This window comes from Chanodichthys erythropterus, chromosome 23, assembly GCF_024489055.1.
Source record: "Chanodichthys erythropterus isolate Z2021 chromosome 23, ASM2448905v1, whole genome shotgun sequence".
Taxonomy (NCBI): domain Eukaryota; kingdom Metazoa; phylum Chordata; class Actinopteri; order Cypriniformes; family Xenocyprididae; genus Chanodichthys; species Chanodichthys erythropterus.
This window is the reverse complement of record NC_090243.1, coordinates 8,741,562-8,763,393: the sequence shown is the minus strand read 5'-3', so window position 1 is coordinate 8,763,393 and position 21,832 is coordinate 8,741,562. Positions and strand designations below refer to the sequence as shown.

Here is a 21,832-nt window from a genome sequence, read left to right as displayed (position 1 = left end):
TGCTGCCTGCAGAGTCACGCTTCACTGCACGTAATTATCAAGGATGAAACCATTTTCAAAGTGTTTGCCTTTTTCCTCCTCTTCCTGTCCCCTTGCGTCGTCCACATCCAAATACTAAAATGATAGATAAATTGATAGAAGGGGCATTTTGCAATCAAGTCACGAAGTGACTTCACCAAAAATCAGTGGTAACAAATGAGGCCAGGTTTATAGGTATAGTTAATTGTTACAAAATTGTTGTTCTTGTTTGGAATGGGACATTGTGGATACACTGATCTCAAAAATTCCCAAATACAATTAGGCTTTTGTTTGAAATAACTATGCATATTCTATTAATATTTAAAATTTTCATATTTCTGTATGCAATTGCATGGTTCTTTTTTCAGTTTGTGTCACTGCAAAAACATCTAGGGTCTAACAACTTTGAAAATATGCATGGTACAGACCTAGAAATAGTGGAATTATGCATATGTTAGTAGTGTTAAATGCAGTATATTGATTTTTAACTGCATTTGGAGAGTGACTTTGTGTCTCGTTGTGAAGGAACAACAAGGTGGCACTTTTTTAATGACCATAGCTGACGGGAGAGGGCATGCACTTGGTGAGGTAGGTAGGTTCGGTTCAAGTGAATGTGCTGTTAAGATTTCAAAATAACAAAGGGGCACCATTAAAGTGTTATAAAAGTGGTCCTTATGCCCCTTGTTATCTATTCTGATTCTTCTGCAATCATATGATTGCTTTGTGTGATTAATTTTGAGTAATTATTCACTGAAAATCTTAGCCTCTGCTGTTGCTCTAAAAACAATATTATAATTATGTCAAGTTCTACAAAAATTAGGTTTGGTCTCTCAAGACAAGCAATGATGTTTGTTATCAATAGGCCATTTTTGTGGTACATATGACTTTTGCAATGCATCTCAGCTACAACAGAGGAGAAGGTCATCCGTGAATAATGACTTGGGTGACTTTTAACTTTAGATCCCCACCAGAGCATGAGGGGAGTGAGATATGCCAGAGGGGAGGGGGGCTTGTCTCTCATGAGTGACTGCCCAAGGTGTAGAGCTGGCCACCAGGGCATCACTTGAAGCCCCTCAGCAGAGCAGTCAGCTGGAAACCGTAGCAACCATTAGCAGTGTGGTTACCATGACATTCATCCAACCAACCAGTGAGGCAGGCTTCCTGGCTGGACTCTATTGGGAGTTATGATGGCAGGATTTAGAAGGAAGTGGGACAAACCATAGTGACAAAAGTAGTTTTTGGCAGAAAATGAAGGCCTACTTCTGTATGAACACTGGTATAGTAAAAAATAAGTAAATAAATAAAATTCAGCAAGCTTATGTGTCCGTGGGCTGGCAAACTTGGAAATGAATTGGCGTGTAAATATAGTCAATTGGATTCTATTGGTTATTTAGCAGCTTGGCTCTTATTTATGATTACCTCAATCTCATACACATCTCAAAGCTTCACCACAATCAATCCCTTGAAAATCAATCCAGAGAAAATTATGGAAGCCATCTAGTCTTATAGTCTCAGATTCATGCAGAAGAACTATTTTGTTGAATCGGGACCATAAGCGGTCTGTGACCGTGCAGTACAGTTTAAATACATCACAGTGACGGGTCCTGCTCCAAGGGCCTTGTAATGGATCATGGGGGAGGAAGTTGTGGTGGTAAGAAATGGACAAGCAGGGCGTACAAGGTTGAATGGTTACCCTGGACTCTCATATCCGCTGAGAGGGCACATTGGTCAGTGTTCCATGGAGAGCGTAATAACAGGAAATGTTACGGAAATTAATCTTCTTGTTGCATGTTGTTGTTTTTTTGTGCTTGTGCTTGTACCATTTTGTTTTGTGTGTATTTGTCAGTATGCATTAATTGAGGCTTTTGTCACCTTTCATGAGTAATACTTTCAATTTCAGTTGAGAAAATTGCTTTGACCTTTGCCCTTTAATTGTACGGTTTCATAAAGCTCCAACAATGCCCTTTTAAATTCTCTAATAGCTGTATAATCTAACCTTTGCACAGAAGAGAATGCATAAAAGATATTGTTATTGTTGTCAAATTGTGTTGCTGGTGGTTATAACTTAAGTTATCTGTGTTGCGGCACTGATGTGGTAAAGAGAGCATGAGGGAAAGTGAATGCGGACTTGTTCTGTCTCTCTTTTGTTTAAACAAGTGTGTTTAGACGGTGATAAGGAGGAGAAAGGGATATAGTGGCGAGTCAGGGCTCCTCCGGTTGGGCATGTCTTTTCAGTGCCAGGATCAGGTTGACCTTGGAGATAATATTGAGCCTTATCCCCGTTTGTCACGGGTGAGGAAAAACAGATTATACTCTCTAAAGTCGCTGCTGACTATACAAGCTTGATGGCCTCCCACATCATTGATGTCCTCAACCCATCCTCAACCTCAATACTTGTTTTCCCTCGCAAATCCATGCCTTCTCATTTGTGTCTTTCAGGGGGATTTTGCTTTCCTGTGTTGGTACCTTTTAGCAATTTGGTACATTCCTTAAAATCTGGTGTTTCAAAATTCAGATTTTAATTATTAGTTTCCTTTACATTCATAAGTTGGAATTATTTTAATTGAATTGGTTACACCCTCACAGAAAGCAAGACTTTTGTTCATCTTCGAACACAAATAAAGATCCTTTTGATGAAATCTGAGAGCTTTCTGTCCCCCCATAGACAGCTATGCAACTACCCCTTTGAAGGCCTGTGCACTGCGGCACGAATATCACTTGCGATTATTGCCGCCATTTAACGCCTCATGACTAAACAAAAGGTGCCAATGTGAGTGTGCACACCGATGCGAAAAACGGCAGGCGTAAAAGCGGCCAATGAGATTGGTGCATATGTTTACGTGCCTGGAGCTGCTGAAGTTATAGTAAAACACAACTTGGTTGCGCTCAAGCACAAAACGGTCTTGCCGAGCACACATTGATACCAAAACGAAGAAGAGAAAGTGGAAAGTAGACGAGGAAGACCTAAACTATGGGTGCTCTGCTAGTTCTTGGCCACATCAATACTAGATGTGTATTATATGCCATTTTATTTCTGTATTTTTATAGTTTTTTTTTTCTTGTACATTCAAGAAATATACTTGAGAATGTCTATTTCGCAAATATGTTTATTTGCACTACCGTTCACTTGCACTACTGTCATTGTGACTTATTTGCACTACTGTTTTTTTACTACCATCTCCTCATGTCATTTATATGCCATATGCCATTTTATATCTGTATTTTTATCTTCTTTATTTTTATATCATAAATATGTTTATTTACACTACCATTCAGCACAAGCGCCATATACTTTCAGGGAGTGAATTTGCACGTTCACTCGGCGCATCGCCAGTGAAAATCACTTGGGTATGAACACGAAAAACATCTCGAAAAATGCTGGCGATAAGCGCGCACGATATTTGTGATATTTGAGGCTTGACGCTTCAAAAAGTTCATGAAGAGATCATAAAATGAATCACACATCAACACATCAATTGTGGTAAGCGGAAGATCAAGCAAGTTCGATTGACATGTGCGAGAACCAATGGGGTTCATTCTCGTGTTTTACGCAGCACATTTGAGCTTCCGGAAGAGGTTTGTTCTCGCGTGTCAAGCAGTTTCGAACTAAACCACTCAATTAATTTTGGATTTGAAGCATCAAAGTGGTAGTTATGTAGCTGTCTATGGTGGGACAGTCAGAAAGTTCTCAGATTTCATAAAAAGATCTTCATTTGTGTTCGGAAGATGAGCAAAATTCTTATGGTTTTGGAACGGTATGAAGGTGAGTAATTAATGACAGAATTTAAATTTTTGAGTGAACTAACCCTTTAAATTTGAATCGAAATGGAAGTAAAATTACAGTTGCATTCTGTGAGTATGTATGATGTACAGCTAAAATTTATATATTTTTTATGATATGCATTGTAACCTTCATAACTCACTTGAGTTTTCTTACCCCATCATGCACCAACAAAATGAAATAATCAATGTGGTAATCAGGGGAATTAATTTAAGATTTGCTGTCTCTCACAGCTGCTAATTACCGCCGATTATGATTGCATTGCTGATGAGAGTCACCCGTTATTATCAAGAATGGCTTATTGCGGAGTGCCACAAGAGCCTCTTTTATATTCCCAGCATGAGTTTGTGACAGTTGTCTGTAACAAACAGATTAGACAAAATCTTGCAGTGATGAATGGCACAACTATTGCTGAAATGGCACTTACGTTTTACACTATACTTGTAAAATAATTTCCTACCCCAACTTCTCTCAAAGCTCGAATCATATTGAGAATGAGATGATGTTCTGGCTTTGCTAATTTCCTAACTTTGTTATTTTAGTCCATGTGCACTGAAAATAAGATGGAACAGTGATTAGACCAATTACCGCAACCACAGGCAGATTGCAGCAGGGTGTCCTCGTGCCCACCTGCTACAGAGATCGCCCTTCCTTTGGTGCCAGTCAAGACGTGATCCTCCCTCACTAGCCTCAATCACACAGTCTCATAATCACGGCCCAGTTCAGCAAGCATACCGCTGTGTGAATGGCACAAACAGGTCAGCAGGGCTGCTCAAATTAGAAGCTCATATGGACTCAGGTATGTTTTTTTGGGCGTATGATTTGTTGGGTTGACCTTTGTCAGACAGAGTATAAACCGTATTTAATTTGGCATAAACAAAAACATGGCTGTGAGGGACAAAAATGCAGTTTGTTCAGTATGTCATACTGTTGTGTCGATTAAAGTACATCCTTTCAGTAGACAAAAAAACCTCCCTAAATTTACATATGAATTCTGGATTAAAAACACATTAAGTATGGTGAACATTAATCTAAAACATCCAACTAATTGACAACCCACCAAATAGTCAACTATGAATGTGTGGATTTGCATGCTCATTTATGTGCCATTTTTGACCTTTAAAGGGTTAGTTTATTCAAAAATTAAAATTCAGTCATTAATTACTCACCTACGTCATTTCAAACCTGTAAGACCTTCGTTCATCTTCGAAACACAAATTAAGGTATTTTACATAAAATCCGATAGCTTTGTGAGGCCTGCATTTCCAGCAAGATAATTAACACTTTCAATGCCCAGAAAGCTACTAAAGACATATTTAAAACAGTTCATGTGACTAAAGTTGTTCAACCTTAATGTTATGAAGCGACAAGAATACTTTTTATTCGCCAAAAAAAAACCCCAAAAAAATTTATTAAATAATATCTAGTGATGGGCGATTTCAAAACACTGCTTCATGAAGCTTCAGAGTTTTACCAATCTTTTGTTTCGAATCAGTTTTTCTGAGTGTGTATCAAACTGCCAAAATCACGCCCCCCAATGGTGAACTATTGAAATTTCGAAACACTTATCACGTAATGAAGCCTTGTTTACTGAAATCATGTGACTTTGGCAGTTTGATACACTCCGAACCACTGATTCGGAAAAAAAAAGGTCCGTAAAGCTTTGAAGCTTCATTAAACAGTGTTTTGAAATCGCCCATCACTAGATATTTTTGAATAAAGTCGTCATCTTGTTTTTTTCACAAAAAGTATTCTTGACGCTTCGTAAAATTAAGGTTGAACCACTGTAGTCACATGAACTGTTTTAAATATGTTTTTAGTAGCTTTCTGGGCATTGATAGTGTTAATTATCTTGCTGTCAATGGAGGCCTCACTGAGCCATCGGATTTCATCAAAAATGTCTTAATTTGTGTTCTGAAGATGAACGAAGGTCTTACAGGTGTGGAACGACATTAGGGTGAGTAATTAATGACAGAATTTTCATTTTTGGGTGAACTAAGCCTTTAACCTAACTAGTGAATTAGGATGATTTTTTTGTGGTTTGGCACAAAACAACTAAGCAATACAATTCTAGAGTGATAATGATTGTAATTCACCATTAGAACAAAGCTGGAATACTTTATTCTTATGAGGTTTATGCATTCAATCATAGGTTAGCATTGAAACTGCATTGAAAAGTGCAAATTATGTTTTGATCTATTTTGATTTTGGCTGGAAATGGACCTTGCAGACCTAGCCAACCAGCTAATTCAACTAATCAGCAAAACCTAAATGAATTCATCAGTCAGCATTCTATCAGTCAGCATTCTATCAGTCAGCAACTGTTTATGACCATGTTTTCTGGTTAATATGCAAAATGTGCAAATTTTCTTCATCTTGCAGCATCAGTCAAACACATAAATGCCATTAGAGCCATGTGTCTGCAGTCCAGTCAGGTGTAGATTCACTTTTGCTAAATATACAACTATTAAAAAGATATTTATTTTGTGAAAAAAAAAACATTACTTTTATTAATCAAAAATGCATTAAATTCTTTAAAAGTGACAGTAATGTCCCAAAAGATTTCTATTTCAAATCAGTATTGTTCATTAGAACTTTCTATTCATGAAAAATCCTGAAAAAACACAGGTTTCTTAAAAATATTAATCAGTGCCACTTTTATTATTGATAATATTAAGAATGTTTTCTTGAGCACTAAATCAGTATACTAGAATGATTTCTGAAGGATCATGTGATGATGAAGAATAGAGTAATGATACTGAAAATTCAGATTGGAGTAATTATACTGAAAATTTGCCATCACAGAAAAAACAAATAGTAATAATAATAAATAGAAAATGGCTATTTTTAATTGTTCTCAACTTCATTTTTTTTTTTTTTTTACTGTATCAAATAAATGTAGCCTTGTTGATCATAAGAGACGTCATTTAAAGGTGCCCTAGATTCAAAAATTGAATTTACCTTGGCATATTTAAATAACAAGAGTTCAGTACATGGAAAAGTGAGTCTCAAACTCCATTGTTTCAAACTCATTTGTTTCATTTGTTTAAAAGACCTCCGAAGAACAGGCGGATCTCAACATAACACCGACTGTTACGTAACAGTCGGGATCATTAATATGTACGCCCCCAATATTTGCATATGCCAGCCCATGTTCCCAACATTATGAAAGGCATTAGACAAGGGCAGAACGTCTGGATGTGCACAACTGAATCAACAGACTAGGTAAGCAAGCAAGGACAATAGCAAAAAATGGCAGATGGAGCAATAATAACTGACATGATCCATGATTACTTGATATTTTTAGTGATATTTGTAAATTGTCTTTCTAAATGTTTCGTTAGCATGTTGCTAATGTACTGTTAAATGTGGTTAAAGTTACCATCGTTTATTACTGTATTCACGGAGACAAGAGCCGTCGCATTTTCATTTTTAAACACTTGCAGTCTGTATAATTCATAAACACAACTTCATTCTTTATAAATCTCTCCAACAGTGTAGCATTAGCCGTTAGCCACGGAGCATAGCCTCAAACTCATTCAGAATCAAATGTAAACATCAAAATAAACACTGTACTTATTAGACATGCTGCATGGCGAACTCTTTGTAAAGATCCATTTTGAGGGTTATATTAGCTGTGTGAACGTTTTTTATGTTGTTTAAGGCAAGCGCAAGCTCTTGGGGCATGGAGCACGAGATTTAAAGGGCCACACACCCTGAATCGGCTCATTTCTAATTATGCCCCAAAATAGGCAGTTAAAAAAAATGAATTAAAAAAAATCTATGGGGTACTTTGCGCTGAAACTTCACAGACACATTCAGGGGACACCTTAGACTTTTTAAAAAAAGTTCTAGGGCACCTTTAAAAAAAAAAAAACATTACAGCTTTTGATTGGTAGTGTATAATCATCATGTGGGTGTTTTGTAGATTATACATGGCATAGATATTCATATTTCTTGTGACCCCACCATCATTTGTCTCATCATTGTTCATAATGATGAAACTGTCTAAAAATTACACAAGATGGTTGGTAGAAACAACTTCACATCAATTTTTCCTAGTGAACTTTAATTTAGGTCATTCACAGAATTAATAAAGAAGCTCTAATTTCAGTCCTTGATTTCAATGACAGGAGAAAGAGCAACTCTTTACAGAACACCTGACAATTTATTGTCTGTCACCTTTCACCACAGGATCCAAAGCCCTTTCCTGTAGAGAACTAAATTATATGTATTACTCAGAATTTAATGTCTGACATTAGATGGAGGTAAATTGGAGCAATAAGTCACATAAGACAGTCATATCTGCTGGACTTGAAACTTAATTTGACAAACTTTGTCCATGCCTCATATAATATAAATGAACAAATTATAAATGGTTCACTGGCTTTAAAGTATGATTATTTCTCAAATTTAATTAAACATTATGTTGTGATCACTCCTTTTGGATAAAAATGAAAGATTTGGATCAAAATGTCTCCATATTCATCATTAAATATCAAAATAAAATTAAAATCATATTGACTTTTTTGAAATAAAACTCACTTGTGAAGTTATTTCAGTTAAGTCTGATCAATCTTCATGAGCTTTTATTAAATCATTTTTTGCAACGACCACATGGACAATTAATTATGTGATTTAAACACTCCAGATACACACCGTAGTATCATCAAAGTGCCTAATGGTATTGCAGCCTCCTCCAAGCACTGAAATAATTTTTGCTGCGTATGACTATCATTTTTTTTCCCCCTTTACTTTCAAAGGTTTGAACTGCAGTATATTTGTAGTTGCCAAATGACCCATGCAATAAGTTGTCACAGACAGTGTCCTGGGGCAGTGAACAGAAATGGCTGAATATATTTATGTATGTGGCTGGCAACATCTCTATGTATTACAATGTACTAGTGAACTGAACTCATTATGATTTATATGGTGTTTTAGAGTGGAGTTTTACAAGAAAATTATGTCTAGTCGCATTACATCACTGGGTGCTTTATTCACTGTGTCCTGGGGTGCGTTTCCTGTACAACAACTTAACTCGTGCTTCACTACCACAGCTTGACGCATCGCCGAACAAATCAACTAGCTAGCTAGTCACAACTGTTTCCCGAAACCATATTGTCGCAAACCTATCATTCATGAATGATGTCACGCAGGTGGTGGAGTAATAACTGCTTTAAATGAATCCATTTAAAATCAAATTAATGCAAGATTTTTTGCAATAAATTACAGACATGGCATCTGAGGACTAATTCTCATTTTTCTCAGTTATTTTGCTTTATTTCCAGATTCAATCATAGGCTCGTTCTTACGTATCAGAGCACGTACACACATGCGCACTCTTCAAAAACGGTGCTTAAAATGTCTTGACAAACTAAAATATGTAAATGACATTTGCATATATTCAAAATAAAAGATATACATTGCACTCAACTTCAGCTTGCTTATTTTGCTCCAGATAATGATTTATTAAGTCCACATGTCATAAAAACAAGAAACAGAGCTGTCGTTCCAACCACACAAGTTTGCGATACAGTTTGCGAATATTCGTTTGAACTATGGTTTCGGGAAACACCAAATCGTTCAACTGTGTTTTTTTTAAATTATTGAGGGTGTCTATGGTGGTTAAGGCCCTACTGTGATCTGAAAAGTCTAAAAAACAAAGATATCCTGAGAAAATCCCTGATTTTGAAAGTGTGCTGCTGGTGTACAAACATATGGAGCACCATATGGCCAGATCGTGTCTTAGTGCCCATTTAACAATATAAAATAATAGTAAAAAAAAACAAACATGTTTGTCTGTAGTACAACTAAAATAATGCTTTTGAATTATAGTGACTCGACTATTATAAACATAAAACTAAGCAGTAGTGAATGTTTTCTGCCTGGAGCCTGGAAACGGAAATTCACTGGTCAGAGGTGGGAGCCCTGTGTATACCAACAACACTTTCACATACAGCTGTTATGACATCCAGCATATTCTAATCACTAAAGTTGTTACATAATAATCAGAAGGTCATATGAATAATGCTTATCCATGGATAATACATTCTTATGCATCAATATAACTGCTAAGCTTCTGGTTTTCTGTTAGAAAAAGAAATATTTCACGTTTAGGCCCTTTGTGGAGATTTGCATGTTCTGGATTTCACGCTCTGGATCAGCGCAGCAGATCTCTGGGTGTGTGAGTCAAACATATATACTGTAATTCTCATAGGAGGACTCTATGCAAATGCATGCATGTACCCTCTGTTTGCATTAAAATGAACTGCTGTGTTCATCAACCTGTCCCATAAGGTCATGTCTTGTGTTCCCTGCAGAGTGAAATGCACTGCTGTATCTCAGTGTGATGAAGGGAATATGCATTTCAATGCATGTAAAAATAAACCAATGTACAAGACGAACCAAATGCTGATAAGAAGGTTATTGTGTTTATTCTACATATTACCAAGTTGAAATGGAATGCCGGCGTGCTTATGGCATTACAACTGCGGCGCATCAGACAGTTTTTCTCTTTAGAGATGCAACATTAATAGCTCTATAGATTAGATTTCATTTTTTTTCATAGTGGCCTGTTATAAATTAATCTAGTGGACAGGAGAATGACTAAAGGAATGCAATACTCTGTGCTGGATGAAAACTAAATCATGAATATTTCAGGATGCTCTAGACCAGGGTTTTTTAAAACGTTTAATGCCGAGGAACCCAAATATGATCCTCCTTCCTGAGGTATAATAGCTTTTTATTTATCCATTCATACTGTATGAGTAAAATTGCTTGCAAAATGGAATAATTTGCTTTTATATTGTCAGTGTTTGAATAAGTATGATTAAAGTGTCTTCTGAAACATTTTTGCTTAAATATTTGCTAAGATGACTTTTTTACCCACTGTATTAGAGAACTGTCAGAAATATTTTAGCTCAATTAAAATGAAAATGATTGCTTTTCTCATTCAATTTGTTAAAAAATTATTAATCATATTTAATATTTTAAGTTAGAACATTAACATTGACAGCCCTATAATACATTTTTTTTCTTATTGTATTTATTGTATTTTGATGTCTAATGTGGTGTTTTTTTTTTTTTACCACAGTGGGAAACTAAGGGGTCCTTAGAACATTTTCAAGAAAATTAAATTAATTCAGTATGTTATGTTATATAAAAAGATACTAAAGAAACCCCATAGACCCCAGTTTGAAAATTAAGGGTCATGCTAGGCAGATGCCAACTTGGGCAACAAAAACATGCATTACATTAATAGACTACATTAACAAAGATTCACTTGCAATGTGGATATACATGGCTTGTGCCAGCCACATTGTGTTTTCTGCACATTTATTGACTGCTGAGAGCATTAAACCATTGAAATTCAATTTTGTATGAACCAGATTTGGTAACGGGTTGGATAAAATGCAAAATTTGGATCCTGAAGCTAAACCACGGCTTTAAAATGAACCAGGGTTTGCATGTTGCTTTGAGGCTTGAAGGAGTGAGCGAATGAGAGTAGAACAGAGGAGGATGAATGGTGGGAGTGAGTATATGAGAGTTTGGGTGAGTATGCTGCAGGGGATTTAAAGGAGGAAAAGCAAAAGCAGGTGGGTGTTGTGGAGAAACAGCTAGGGTGGGTTTATTGTGACAGCAGTGTGTCAATGATGGTTTTAGCAGAGACAGGCTGAGTTGTGCAGGCAAAATAAAGTGATGCACCAGTGCACCTGGGCAGGGACCATGGGCATGGATGAGAGAGAAACTATCTCATCTCCTGGCCGACAACTGCATTGCACGGCCTAGGAGGAGGGGACGGGAGGGAGGAAGAAAGCATTCCGGTGTCATTTTATGGAGATATTTCCCTCCAAAGGGGTGAGCGTAGCCTAGCGTGACTGTTTGCATGGTGTGCGTTGAAACTGCTTTGACTTTGCGGCTCAAGTGTGGACCTGAAGTTGTCTGACCAGCTGCCAAAACTACTTGAGTGCAAAGTTGTTGACATGTTGCTCGACTGGAGCTGAAAACGAAGAGAACACTTTATGGTGTGAAACAGGAACTTGTTAGATATTTTGTATATCTTGTAGGTGGAGGGTCGCTGAAAGTGCACTGCAATGTTGCAGTAAATGATAGGCAAGTATTTGAATGTTGAGCAGCAAGCTCATTGGCCAATGATAAAGTGGGAACCAATCAGCTGTGCCCTTTAGAGAATGATGTGATTGCAATCAGATTGATTTACGGACATATCAGCCTTAGCCATCTAGAGTTTCATGACAGAACTTTTGTGAACTTTTTGTGGAAATTGTGATATTATTCTCAGGATTCTTTGAATAAAGTAAAAAAACAAATATTTTTGTAATAATGTTTGTTTACTGTCATGATCAATTTAATGCATCCTTGCTGAATAGGTATTATTATTATTTATTTATTTAAAAAAAAAAAAACTTTTACTTACCCCAAACTGTATATACAGTATAATATACTTTATATTTACTTAAAATATTTATTCAATAATTTTGTATTTATTTAATTTAGCATTTAGCAGCATCATGGTGTGAAACAGGTCATTTAACACTGGTGTTCATAAAAGTGTCGTACTCTGTTACCCAGTTTAGCTCATCAGCCACTTATCTAATCTTAAAGACTGAAGGATCAGGCTTCGCCAATGAGCTCAGAGTTAGACAGATAGCTCAGAAATAGACTATATATCAGAGGAACAGCAATTACATGTTTGATGCCTTTGGCTAAAGATGCCTTGCAAAAAATTCAGTGTTAAACAGCATTTTATGTGACCAGACTGCTTTGTTAAAGGGTTTGCCCCTAGTTTGTCACACTTTTTTTTCCTTTGGGTAATTGTAGATCTTTGCAGGGTGATGCGTGACTCTTTCCAGGATCTGCTCTCTGTGTTTGGATTGTTCTGGTTTGTTTATTTGTTGCATGCGGGCGCTTGGCTAGCTTCCTGCAGCATTAACACAGGGACGGAACTCACAAGCCGCGTGGGAAGGAGGGCAGTGTGGCTGCCAGACTTCCTTCCCAGATCCAACGCTACGACATGCGCAATATGCAGGGAAATGACTGGAAGAGGAGAGTAGGTGGAAGAGAATGAGAGAGAGAGAGAGAGAGAGAGAGAGAGACATTCAGCCCACTCCTTTGGGTTTCCATGGTCAAGACGGCTTTTCTGAGAGAAGCATGGAGCTGTTCATTGATTTTTGGGATGATTTTTCAATCACGTCTCTTGAGCATTTCATTTAATATATTATTTGTTTAAAGTCAGCTTGAACTCAAAATAGATATGGTAATACACATTTTTGGCCTTATTGTGTATTTAATCCATGCACATTCTAAAGAAAAAGCTTTTTAGCTGTTCATTTACACGACAACGCATTTTGGGGGCCTGAAAATGCAAACCTTTGAAAATTGGTATCAAAGTGCAAGTTTTTGAAAACTATACCGTTATTGTCTCCGCGTAAACTACAAAAACGCAAATTTGTGAAAACGGTGACCTCATGCGCATTACGTCTTCAGTCTGTGGGCCCTATTTTAACGATCTAAGCGCATGGCAGAGGTACACTTAGGGCGTGTCCAAATCCACGTTTGCTAGTTTAATGACAGAAAAAATGGTTGGGGTGTCCAAAAGGGTTGTACCTATGGGTGTGTTTTGGGCATAACATGCACCCGCTTATTACTAACGCACCCGCTAAATAACAAAAAAACAAAAAAAAAACAAAAAAAACACTTTTGCAGTTTTCATTTGCCTCAAAATAGCAACACGCCAACAATATCCCTGAACACACCCAGTTTTCAGACCATGGTTGAACAGATGGGCTTGAGTGCATTTGCTATTTAAACAGCGTGTGCGCTGGACGTGAAAACGATAACTGCGTTGGGCTGAAACCTGCAAAAAAACACTTGCATCGCGCCTGGTGTTGCATTGTGTTGCTCTATAAGTGAGTAGTGTTTCTTTACAAAGTGACATCGCCAGCAACTAGCCTGACATGAATAATACAGCGCTTTTAGTCATGCTCACGGATCCATGTGAACGGGGATCGTTTTGACAATGTTGTTGTCTATACACAAAAAAACGTTTCCGTTTTTAGTTGTCGTGTAAGCGTACCCCAAATACACTGCTCTGGAATAGAATAGACACTTTTCAGGATGCTGAATTTTTCCACAATTTCATAGTTAATTTAATTAATTTGTGCCTAACAGAAGTGAAATGAGTTGGAAAAAACCTCCATGCTCCTCTTGGTATTATCATTATTTTATTTTTGGATAGTGTTCATTTAAAGTGGCTTCCACAACATTTCTTTGTATCTTTGATTAATTGATTTGTATTATTATTGGATTGCTTGATGCCCCTGGTTGTAAATGTTTATATTGACTATACCAAAGCTTGCACTATATAGATGTAGCTTTTGCACTGGTAGTTATGAATCTAGAATCAGCAATAAACTGTGTTCTTGATGGATACATGATGTCACATGTGGGCGGTGAGTCACTGTCTTGGAGGAGTGTCAATAATAAAGGTAGGCAGAGCATCATATTGACCTGTCAAATTGAGAATATATGATATTTTGTTTTTTCTCTTGCCTCGCAGAACAGAAATGACAATAAACCAACTTGATGTGACTTGAGAAGACATATACCAGAAGCCTTGTCTCTCACATAGGCCTGCAGCCCGTGTCCCAGCGTTTTCTAACTGTTTCTAGCCAGGTTGGTCCATCAGAAAGAGGATGGATAACAACTCCAACTCTCAATCAGTTCCTATTCACTGGTCTGCCAAACTGATCTCGGGTTCAGGCTGGAGCAACAGAGGATTGTTTGCCAGTAAAAGCGCCAAGTGTTGATGAGACAGAGGCACATAGACGGTTAGACCTGGCAGCCTTATTTTAGCCAGGCTGACAACGGGTCTGTCTGCACCTTCTGTCAAATTTTCCAGCCCCTCTCCCTGATTCTCAGTCTCACTTTTCCCATTTTTATCTCTATGTGTGATGTTCTTGTTCCGATTCCACCTTTTGTGTGCCTGTCATGTTATAAATCCACATTAGTTTATGAAGTTGATTTGTATTTAACTAATCAGCCTTGATTGTCTTGTCATCCTTGTCTTTTTGGATTCGTTTCCTTATTTCTTTTTCTCTCATATATGTACCCCATTAAAAGTGACAGAGGTTGACATGTGTGTTTTAAATAAATGGTCTCTGGCTTTCCCTGAACATGGCTGGAGTTATTTGGGTGGGAGGGCTGATGGATGTATGTTGTCAGTCTGCATTGATAATGAGGCATCAAGTGGCTTGTTAGATGCAATCAGTAGCTGCAACCCATGAACCTCATTCGATTTGCTGTCATGTAGCATGTTGTATCATCTGAGACCACTGATGAGAGAAGCTGGGGGAAGATGATCGTTTTTAGAAGGGCTTGTTCTCCTCTTCCATTTACAGATAAAGAACGCCTACTTGGCATCAACTTAGCTCTTGGCACACTGTCAAAGTTTATGGCCTGTATCCCTTTTGTATAGTCTTGTAAATAGAAAGCTAACCATCACTTTGTTTCTAGATACATGAGTGAAAACCTTTTAAACCTTCAAAATAACTTGATCATCAGGTGAAACAACAGACTTTTCTCTATTTCATTATGCTGGACTTAACATTTTGTCTGCTTAAACACCACCTCTTACTTACAATAGAACACAAACTCGCATTCAGATCTGCCTCCATCAGTGTTGCCAAGTCTGCGGTTTTCCCGTGGAATTGGGCTACTTTAACACTGTTGCCCTGGGTTGTTTTTCATGTCTGCGGGTTGAAGCGACCCCAAATAACATGATATTTAGCCCCTGGAATGCGAATTTTTCTGGGGCTAGTTTTGGCCTAGTTTTGAGTAGCAATTGGGTGGGTTTTGTTGTAAAAACCTGGCAACCATGGCTTCAATCCAATCAACAAATTATGATATTCGGTTGTTAAGTCTGACATCACACGGCAGCGCTTCCGGGTCCTAACGCTCTATGTCATACCACAAGAAAACAACAAATGGTGCTAATATACATACACGATGTGGTGTAATACTACAAAAAATATATATAATTATAACCTTTATCTCCATACCAAAATTCCAGATGGCCAGACAATGATTCATCTTTTATAAATCGTTAAAATATTAATATCTGTGACGCTGTGAGCACGGAGACTGTTGTATAGACTGTAAGTATTTAAAATGTTTAAGTTTTTAAAATGATTGAAGTTTAAAATGAATAAACGGCCGTCGATGGCATTCTCAAGTGAAACGAGTCGAGGCTGTGTGCTTATGTGTTTAGCTGTATGAATGATTACTCGATCACATCACTTTAAAGAAGCCACACTAGCCCTGTAAGTGTTCAGATCACTTGTATTGTTTATCCTTGTGTTTACACTCAGAAATGACCTTTTAAACTCTAATTTGATAAAGTATGTTTTAGTGCTTAATGTATGAGAAGAGAGAATATCTTCTGTTTATAGAAAAAAAAGGTTGACACAGGGCAATCCACTCCAGAGGCAATCCACTCAGAGATATTTAAAAGCACCATTTGCCCACTCTCGAACTGTACCAAGGGTTTAGAATATGGCAGCATTACCTTTACCAGGGAAAACCACAGTGAATGAAATGAGCTGTATCATTCAAAGATGCGGCAACACATTACCCAGCAGCACATTTGTTTGCATGAAAAATCTGCTGAGCCAGAATGTGAAGATGGAAAAGGTGTCAAAAACAGCTAGACAGCAGTCAGTAGGAAAATTATAGCTCAAAAGTACAGTTCTTGTGTTAAAGCAATAGTTCAGTCAAAAATGATCATTTGCTCAGAATGTTTTTGCTCAGTCTTGCTCATGTAATTCCACCTGTATAAATTTGTTTTATTGACAAAAGCAGACATTTTGAATCACTGTTTTCCATAAAAATGCAATGAATGGAGCCTGGGAGCTTTTAAGCTTCCAAAAGTACTCAAAATTACCATAAAAATATCTTAAACGATAACTTATGCGCTATATTCCAAGTCTTCTGAAGTCATATGATGGCTTAATAATAGCATAGTCCTCCACATTGCAACTGAATCATTGCATCAGTGAGTTGAATTCATGCATCAGATCGGTCTGATTCACAAACAAATCATTTAGGTTTTGGAAACTGGATCAAATGATTCATTCGAAAAGATCTGACTCAAAATATTGATTAGTTCTTGGATCAGACATCATTAATTTTCACAAAAACTCTCATGTAAGAGAGATAGGGTGAATGTCAAAGTGTGCTCCTCAAATGAAGCTTAGAAGACTTTAGAAGACTTGAAATACAGCACATGAGAAAAACTGGCCACTTTTATGATACTGTACATCTATGTGTCTTTGTTTATTGGAGCTTAACAGCCAAAGTCCTCATTCATTGTCATTATCCTGGCAATTGATTTCAGTTTATTCTTCAAAAATCTATAATATATCATACTGCATATCATAAATATATTATGTATATTATATATTTATGATATGTCATTGGACCTCCTACATAACATAGCAGGCAAATGAGAATGTATTTGGAGAGAGATTGTAAATGTAGAATGGCATGAGGGTGAATAAATAATCAGTATAGTACTTCATGAGAGAACTATAGTTTTAAATACAGATACTTTGCTGCATTATAACCTTTTCTGGTAGAAAATCCCTCGGGTGACATTTCGTTATTTATCTTTTTACCTGCGGGCTTTCATCAGGGCACATTTGACTTTTGTACTTGAGAGGATGAAGAATAAGGCAGTTAATTTGGCACAATGGGCCAATCTTTATTTTGAAGGTCACTGAGTGTGAGGACCAACTAAAGAGAGCTGGAAGCGTCAGTTAGTCCCATCCTCCAATCAGTATAGAGTTTGACTCTGCGTGGCAGATATTTCCTCACCATTAGACATTTGCTTTGCAGATCTGAGTGTTGTAGCACCCACAAGACATCTCTGCACGTTGTCTGCCTGAACTTCTGAATTATTTCCATGAGTCTTTTATTCTTGTGGGTGCGTTGAGAAGCTTTGGGGTGAATTATGTGAGCATGTGTGAAGGGATGAGTGGAGGAAGGTAAACAATGTGGAAATGGTGGTTTAAGAGGCATAATCTGATTTTCAGAAAGCTAGGCGGAGGCACGCTGTCGTGTCAGATGAGGCAAGTCATCTTTATTAACAAGGGAACAAAGTTGGCAGGCTTGGCCACAGCCGCCGCTGAGTGTGACAAAATATCCAGAGATTGTCCTACATAACCATTTATCTTGATCTGAGTCCAGCTAATGCTCGGCTCAGTTATTATTTGGAATCTGTTTCTAATCAATACAGATGCTTCATAGGTTGTATCAATCATGTCTTTCTACATCCTGACATTTGCTCATTTGCTACTGTAAATAGACTTTGGGGGTTTATGAAATAAGGCATTAGACTGGGCTGAAAATGCCTGACTATTTGCTTTTGGTGGATTTCACTGTTATTAATCGAAAATGTGACACTTGTGTGTTTCATTTAGATCCAAAGAGGTGAGGGAGGTGCAGACTCTCAATATTCATATAAATCCTCAAATTTACTTAATGTATATTTATAATTTTAAGTTTATTAAAGGTGCCCTAGAATCAAAAATTGAATTTTCCTCGGCATAGTTGAATAACAAGAGTTCAGTATATGGAAAATACATACATTGAGTTTCAAACCCCATTCCCCACCCCTCTTTCTTATGTAAATCTCATTTGTTTAAAAGACTTACGGAAAACACGCGGATCTCAACATAACACCGACTGTTATGTAACAGTCAGGATCATTAATATCTACGCCCCCAATATTTGCATATGTCAGCCCATGTTCGAGCTTTAGACAAGGAAAGGCAGTATTAACGTCTGGATCTGTGCACAGACAAGGAAAGCCAGCAAGAACAACAGCGAAAAATGGCAGATGGAGCGATAATAACTGACATGATCCATGATATCATGATATTTTTAGTGATATTTGTAAATTGTCTTTCTAAATGTTTCGTTAGCATGTTGCTAATGTACTGTTAAATGAGGTTAAAGTTACCATCGTTTATTACTGTATTCACGGAGACAAGAGCCGTCGCTATTTTCATTATTAAACACTTGCAGTCTGTATAATTCATAAACACAACTTCATTCTTTATAAATCTCTCCAACAGTGTAGCATTAGCCGTTAGCCATGGAGCATAGCCTCAAACTCATAGAGAATCAAATGTAAACATCAAAATAAATACTTTACTCACATGATTCGATGTATGCACACAGCATGCATGACGAACATCTTGTAAAGATCCATTTGAGGGTTATATTAGCTGTGTGAACTTTGTTAATGCGCTGTAATATAGTGGAGAGCTCGTGTGGCAGGGAGCACGCAATTTAAAGGGGCGGCATGCTGAAAAAATCAGTGTATAGTTAATGATGCCCCAAAATAGGCAGTTAAAAAAATTAGACTTATATTACATCTTGTGAAAAAGCATTCTTGGGCACCTTTAAATGAAAATTCTGCCATCCTTTACTCACCCTCATGTAGTTCCAAAGTTGTATGACTTTCTTTCTTTTGTGGACAAAAAATACAATGGAAGACAATGCGAATCAAAACGGTTTGATTACCAATTTTTTTCAAATTATCTTATTTTGTGTTCCACAGAAGAAAGAAATCGCACATAGGTTTGCAACGACATGAAAGTTAATAATTATGAAGCATGCAGTGTGTTAAAATAGTAACATTTCAAAAGGCAAGCTAGGCCATCAGTTGAATTAGAGAACCAGATCAGTCTAAACTAATCATTTTAGGATCGTTACACATTTTCAAATATCATGCAGTGAGCACAGCAAGTTTGAACCTCGAAGAACCCGTGCTAACGATGAAGAGTTGCTGATAAACATATTTTGTCTTCTCCAGAAGTCATGCCAGTTCCAGAACAGCCTGCTGAAGCAGAGAACGCCACCATGCTCAGCCCAGGACTGAATGCTTCTAATGGGGATGGATCTGAGACTGAGACCACCTCTGCCATTCTAGCCTCTGTGAAAGAGCAGGTAGGACTTTAAATGTCCACTGTACCACTTCAATCACATTTTAGGCACAAAGCCAGACCTTTTCAGTGGAAAAGTTGAATTCTTTGCAGAACAGTCCATGACTTATCAGGAGACAGCGGTTATCTGTACACATTTGTCATATTAACTTGACTGTGCCGGACCTTTTCTTTACACTTTCTGGGAGACAAAGATTAAAAGGGGAATGATAAACGCAAGAAAGACTATTTTGTATGACATTGAATGCTTGTCAAAAGGTAACTGGGTGGTATTAACTGTAAAGTGAACATTATAAAAGATTACACGCATTATTATATGTAGGTTTTGTAGAATTTAATCAGATGTAGATATATGCAAAGGCTCAAAGCACATTTTTACTGTCCATCTTTTTTTCATAAACAACATCTGCAAAGTTATGATGCTCAAAGTTCAATGCAAAGGGAGATATTTTCTTTTACAGAAATTGCTTTTTAAGGACTACAACAAATGGCTGGTAGGGACTACAATGAGCTTGTTCCCGGGTTGGTATCATCTCAAACCCCAGAATTTACATAAACCCTGCCCCCGAGAACATGGACATGTTGGGCTGCTTTAGAGAGGAGGAAGAGTTGTTGTAGTTGAGTTTTGTTACCATGCTGTCATTTTACACTGGACTGCTTCACAAACGGGGGTCAATTCAACGCTGGATTTACACAAAAGATTAACATGATGGCACATGCTAGTCGACAAGTTGAACCAACTCGAGAGCAACTACATAAATTTATCCACTAACCGTTCAGAAATGTCTAGTTGCATTCTAAAAGTTGTAACTTTGATTTGTGGAGTTCTTAGAGTTCTCGTTCCTGTTTATCTCTGTGGATGCTATGCGTTTGGACTGTGTTTTGACGCTCTGCCTGGTATGGACTAGTGATGGCGAAATGAAGCTTTGCGAAGCACCAAGGCTTTCCCCTCAATTGTATCGTAAAAAGGTTTATTACTCGAAGCGTACTTACGACATCTTGTGGTCAAAAGGTGGAAAAACTGCCTTTGTGTCCCAGACGACGCAGCTTTTGGACTGTTTCATGTAATAAATCAGTTTGTGCTATGAAAAGCATATAAAACAATGCAAATTCTTATTATACATAAAGTCTTTCACGTGTCAGTTTACTTGCACAATTTGAATAAATGACTCTGAATAAATTTTTTGGGGAAAAATAGGCAAGCTTTTGGCATTATTTTAAAATAAATTGTTGTCACAGAAGTATGAACTGGGAATAAATACAAACTGAACACGTGTAAATATTTATTCGTATTATGATATATTCTTTTGCTAAAAAGCAAGGGTTCACATTATGTGAATCAGAATATGAAGCAGTCACGTGGTTGTGTGCGGAAACGAAGCTTCGGACGTCACTGATCACGTGGTTATGGCAAAACGAATCAAGCTCCGATACAGTGCTTCAATGTCAGATGTTTAGTTTTTTTGATGCAAGCTTCGAAGCCTCTGTGTCAAACGTCACATCACTAGTATGGACTATGATTTTTGGAGTATACTTGTAATAAACTGGATCCACTCTCTGCTGAATGCTGTGTTTCCACTAACAAATCATTACAGAGGGCCTGGAGCAGCAGCTCATTTGCATTTAAAGGGACACACAAAAAGTTGTGTTGCTCTGTATTGTTTGTGGAAGCTTTGATACTTTTCAGGATTCTTTGATGAATAGAAAGTTTAAAAGAACAGTTCTACTTATTTTAAATAGAAAACTTTAGTTACATTATAAATGTCTTTATACTGTCACTTTTTTATCTAATTAATGTGTCCTTGCTGTATAAATGTATTAATTTCTTTAAAAAAAGAAATCATACTGACCCCAGTGGTATAGTGTGTCTAATATATATAAATTCAAAATTATAAAACTATATATATATATATATATATATATATATATATATATATATATATATATATATATATATATATATATATATATATATATATATATATATATATATATATATATATATTTC

At 37.1% G+C, this 21,832-nt stretch overlaps 1 protein-coding gene across 2 annotated transcripts in view; it reads left to right on the top strand.

Annotated features, from left to right (window-relative positions):
- The window catches only part of ctnnd2a (catenin (cadherin-associated protein), delta 2a), a 374,070-nt gene that overhangs the window by 6,082 nt on the left and 346,156 nt on the right, over window positions 1–21,832 (top strand). For both annotated transcript variants that reach the window (XM_067377392.1, XM_067377391.1), the window contains exon 2: window positions 19,695–19,828. In XM_067377392.1, coding sequence (XP_067233493.1) covers window positions 19,700–19,828 — 129 coding nt within the window. In that variant the 5' untranslated portion in view covers window positions 19,695–19,699. The remainder of the gene's footprint in view (window positions 1–19,694; window positions 19,829–21,832) is intronic.